Below are 4,626 nucleotides of genomic sequence, written 5' to 3' on the forward strand. Positions count from 1 at the left end.
CGGGGTGTGGCGGCGCCGCCTACCTGCCCGCCTGGGGACCCCTTTCCTCGCGCGTCGGGGGCGCTGACGCTCCCTCCCGGCGCCGCTGGGTTGGCGCGGTGCGGGGCTGGTTCTGCCCGAGAAGCGGGCATTGCACGTGATCAGATCTGGCCGCGGAAGTTCTTTGGGTACCAGAGCTGAGGGTGCAAGGCAGGGTGCTCCCCTGCAGCCCGCCTCCCCTCCCCGCGGGCTCTCCCCTGCAGCGCCCCCTCCGCCTTTCCTCTCCCCTGAGCCTCGCTCCCGGCAGCCCCTCTCTGCTGTCTCCCTCGGAAAGGTGCCCGCTGCTTCGCGGACACAGCAGCCAGGCACCCGCAGTCGGTTCCCTTGAAGTTTGCAACTGTTGCTGTTGGGTTGAGCTCACCCACTTTGCCCACTGACGGGAGGCGCGCCACCTGCCTCCTTGCTGTGGCTCTGCTCCTGGCTCTGGCGGGTGGCCGGTAGCTCACGCCCACGCCAACGCGCGGGCTTCCGCTGCAGCCGTCGGGCAGCACCGCCTTCAGTGCCCACGCTGCTAGCGAAGGTCTGGTGCAGAAATATCTCTTGCCGGGGGCCGGTGCAGTTGCCATGTTCATCACAGCAGTTAGCCCTTCCTCGGTGCCTGCTCGGGAGACGGAGCCCGCAGCCACCTCCCAGTGCGGCGGGCCTTAGAGCCTTAGAACCCGCGGCCACCGTGAGCGTGTCGCTGTGTTTGGCTGTTGTTCACAAGAAAGAAAAGCTCCTGCCCGAACCTGCCAGCTATTCACACCTCTGATCACGGCAAACTGCTGGTCTCCCCGGCGTGGAGCAGGGTCCTGCTGGGGTTGCGCGCCGTGGTGAGCCCTCTCCCGGGTGTCTTCTCACTGTGGCCTCTGGGTTCTGCTGGTGCATGTCTGGCGTCATCTGACGGGCTCCTCTGTCCCCCTGGGCTCCTGGGAGTTCGTGCAGCGGCTTGGACAGATGGCAGTGTAACTTAGGGGCCAGGGCTGTTTCATGGCTCCGGCGTGTTCGGCCAGGAGGCGCCTTTTGTGGCCACTGCCATGTGGTGACCGGCTACGCCGAGGCGTCGTCCGCCTGCTGTAACGCAGCATGTTCGCATGTAAGTCTCGTGGCTCTTGGCATTGTGACTGCACCTGCAGTCGGCCTGGCACCCATCGGGGAGAATGCCGTCACCGCCGGAGACGCAGGGCCCGGCCTGATCGGAGGCGACGGCTTCTGAGGCCCCTCCGTCGGCTGGGAGCCCCGAGGAGCCGCGCCCACTGCGGCTGGACGGGCAGCTGTTCCGCGCTCGGTCGGGCTTGCGTGAGGAAGACGCGGGGCCTCGTCACAGCGAGGCAGCGGCGCGGCAGCAGCCAGGTGGCAGTTCAGTCTGTCTGCAGCGTGAGGCACAGCGGCCTGAACTCTGGGGGCTCAGGCACAGCGCCCCCGTCGCACTCGAGCAGAGGGTCCTCCTCCGGCTTCCCCCTCAGGTCTTTGGACACCACGTAGTTTTGCTGGGAAGCGCGGGGAGGGCTCGGCGCAGCCACCGGCACCTGCCCTTGCAGCCTGCTCCTCGCTGCGGAGACCAAGGGGGTGTTTCCGCTCGCCCCTCCCCTGCGTGGCTTCTGCTTTTATGCACAAGCATAAACAGTGTCCCTTGCGATTTAGGGCTGCCTTGTAGTGCTTACGTTGTGGTTAGGACAGTGACTGGCCAGGGAAGCCCCTTCCCCTGCGGGCGTCCAGCTTCAGCTCGGGCCGCCCCTCCTGCATGTTCCTGCCTCACTGACCCTGCCCGTGACAAGTACCCACCTGTACTTGTTGGGGAGGTGCCAGTCTGCGCGGGGTCAGTAAGTACAGTTTCTGAGAAACATCTGCAAGAGTAGGGTACCCTGGACAGCGGGGTGCGACAGGTTGGGTTCTCAGGCACACGGACACGAGAATGCCCGTTTTTTTTTTTGTTTTTAAGATTTATTTGTTTATGCTAACAGAGCTGGGGTACAGGCAGTGAAAAAGGATTCACCAGAGACAGAGTGGGGAGCAGAATGGACAGATCGAGGGGATACACTGCTGAGGGGAGCACGGGGAGACAGGAGAGGACTGCCACGCCCTGTGGGCCACTCCCTGGCGGGGGTTAACTCCCGCTGTAGCGGCTGCAGCCAGCTTCCTAGGGTGGTGCTTTAACCCCCTGCACCACGAGGGAGGGCCCGGGAATGCCAGTTTTATTGCATTCCAGATTCTGCTGTGGCAGCTCTTGAAAGCTGGAAGCAGAGCCTTCCCTGCTCCGGCCTTTATTGTTAGCCTCCTCTGGCCCCTGCCCCAGGCTGCTCTTGACATGGCAGCCCCAGTCCTCCTGAAACAAGTGCATAGCGGAGTTGCTTTAACAACTTGTTTGGGAGCAAACATGTTGCGTCCTGTGCTGGGGGTGCGGGCCCTCCCGGAATACAGGGGACCCTTGTTTCTGGACGAATGACTGCCTGCCTTGCCTCTGATCATGCCGTTGAATCACCGCTTATTTTGTTGCAGTGCAGTGCAGGGTGGTTAAGAACAGGTAACAGTAACTCCTTCCGTTAGCAAGGGGGCGTCTCTCCCACTCACGCCCCGCCCCCGCTCGCCCCGCCCCCGCTCGCCCCGCCCACTCGCGGCTGTTGCATGCACCTGCGCGCCTGTAGTAAGTTAGCTCTGCACTTCTGGGTTGTGGGGAAAGAATTTCCTTTGCTGGGGTGGGAGCGGGTCTGCACCCCATCCCTCGTGTGGGTAGAGCCTGAGCGTGTGGGTGTCGCTCTCACCCTGGTGGCTGGAGACCCGCGGGTCTCTGGTCGCGTGGTGGTGGCGTCCGGGCCTCCGGAGGACAGGAGCCTGGCCGGGTGGCGCTGATGTCCGTCTCAGGCAGCTCAGTTCCCGTCTTGTGGCGCTGGGCGCCCGCGGTCGTGTGGTGACGCCCGGCCCGGGCCGGCGCCTAGCGGGAAGTGGTTTCCTCTGACTCACCCGGTACCTGGTCACCCCAGGGGAGTCACCACGTCCCGAAACCACTCACCTTTCTGGGTTTCTTTGGCTTTTCCTGCTTTTATAATTTGGGGAGACCTGAGCCCCACCTGTGGGTGTCTGGTGCAGGCGCTGGCCTGGTGGTGAGGAAAGGGTGCTGGAGTGGCGCCCTCCCGCGGCAGCAGGGAAGGCCCTGCCCCCGCCAAGGGGCCACGTGGGCACAGGGCCGCCCGGGGCCGGGCCGTGTCCCGCACTGGTGCCTGGGGTTGTGGCGGCCGAGACCGGGTCTCCCTGGGCCTTCGACTGCGGCCTGTCCCCACAACACCCTCTCGGCGGGACAGCTCCAGGTGGAGTGGGCTTGGGGCTCTGGCCCCCAGCACCCCGGCCCCAGGGCCCGGGCCAGGTTGCCAGCGGCCACCCCAGATTTCCAAGGTTGCCCCGTTTCTTCGGGATGTGTCCGAGGGCAGGTGCCCCGGCTGGCACGGGAAACCCCGCCCCGGTCTTGACGTCTGGCCGAAGCCAAGGCGGGTGGCGGGCGCCTCGTGGCGTGGGGGGGGTGCGTGCGCTGACGTGACCTCGCGACCTTCGGTTCCAGGTCAGCCGGCCCTTCGGCCCGCGCGTTCACAGGCCGGGCGGAGCGCGGCCTGTCTGGCGCCTTCAGGATGCCGGCGGCGCTGGTGGAGAACAGCCAGGTCATCTGTGAGGTCTGGGCCAGCAACCTGGAGGAGGAGATGCGCAGGATCCGCGAGGTGGTGCTCAGCTACAGCTACATCGCCATGGTGAGGGCAGCGGCCTCATTGCCCACGGGCGAGGCTGCCCGCAAGCATTAGCTCCAGGTCTCTGGCGTCTGGGAAAGTGGGAAGGACCAGCAAGCTCACGTTTGGGACAGGCACGCGCCTGCCGGGTGGCTGGGGGCGCCCAGGGCCCGCCCTGTCGCCTCGGTGTCCTCTGGCCGCTGCCCGGAGCTGGTGGCGCCTGCGGGCCGGGTCGCGCGGGCCAGGCCCTGCCCCGTGGGGCCTCCTGTGAGCAGGTCCGGTCTCAGGCTATGTGTGCCTAGGAATCGGTTTTGTGGGTTTTTTTTTTAGGTAAAGATGTATTTATGCACACAGAACTGAGGTACAGGCCAGAGGTGCAAGGGCTGGGAGGATTCACCAGAGACAGAGTGGGGGGCAGAAGAGACCATGAAACCCACTGCTGAGGGGGCCGTGGGGAGACCGGGTGTGGGCCGCCCCTGGCCGGGGACCCAGCCTGTGCAGAAGCGGCTGCTGAGGGCTGTGCAGCGCTGGCCGTGACCCGCTGTGCCGCCAGGCGGGCCTGGTTTGGGGCGTTCGGGGAGGCGTTCTACAACTCTTGGTCTGGCGCCCGGCCCGGCCCCCGCGGTCGGCCCCTGGTGCCGGAGGCCGAGGCGGCTTTCAGAGCGGCTCCCCCCCCCAGGACACGGAGTTCCCGGGCGTGGTGGTGCGGCCGATCGGAGAGTTCCGCAGCTCCGTGGACTACCAGTACCAGCTGCTGCGGTGCAACGTGGACCTGCTGAAGATCATCCAGCTGGGCCTGACCTTCACGAACGAGAAGGGCGAGTACCCCTCCGGGGTCAACACCTGGCAGTTCAACTTCAAGTTCAACCTCACGTGAGCGCTGCTGCCGGTCTCG

At 65.6% G+C, this 4,626-nt stretch overlaps 1 protein-coding gene across 1 annotated transcript; it reads left to right on the plus strand.

Annotated features, from left to right (window-relative positions):
* Positions 1 to 267: 267 nt before the first annotated feature.
* Positions 268 to 4,620, plus strand: CNOT8 (CCR4-NOT transcription complex, subunit 8). Its single transcript, XM_004689435.2, has 3 exons — positions 268 to 851; positions 3,572 to 3,755; positions 4,411 to 4,620. Exons 2-3 carry the CDS (start codon positions 3,639 to 3,641, stop codon positions 4,606 to 4,608), a joined length of 315 nt encoding a protein of 104 aa, XP_004689492.1. The 5' UTR covers positions 268 to 851; positions 3,572 to 3,638; the 3' UTR covers positions 4,609 to 4,620.
* Positions 4,621 to 4,626: the final 6 nt, after the last annotated feature.

Source organism: Condylura cristata, unplaced genomic scaffold, assembly GCF_000260355.1.
Source record: "Condylura cristata isolate star-nosed mole 26May11 unplaced genomic scaffold, ConCri1.0 scaffold00026, whole genome shotgun sequence".
Taxonomy (NCBI): Eukaryota; Metazoa; Chordata; class Mammalia; order Eulipotyphla; family Talpidae; genus Condylura; species Condylura cristata.

Bases quoted from the DNA above. Each gene is read 5' to 3' on its own strand.
- CNOT8 (XM_004689435.2), top strand. From the start codon at position 3,639: ATGCCGGCGGCGCTGGTGGAGAACAGCCAGGTCATCTGTGAGGTCTGG. The intron at 3,756-4,410 runs GTGAGGGCAGCG...TCCCCCCCCCAG, and splicing joins GCTACAGCTACATCGCCATG to GACACGGAGTTCCCGGGCGT.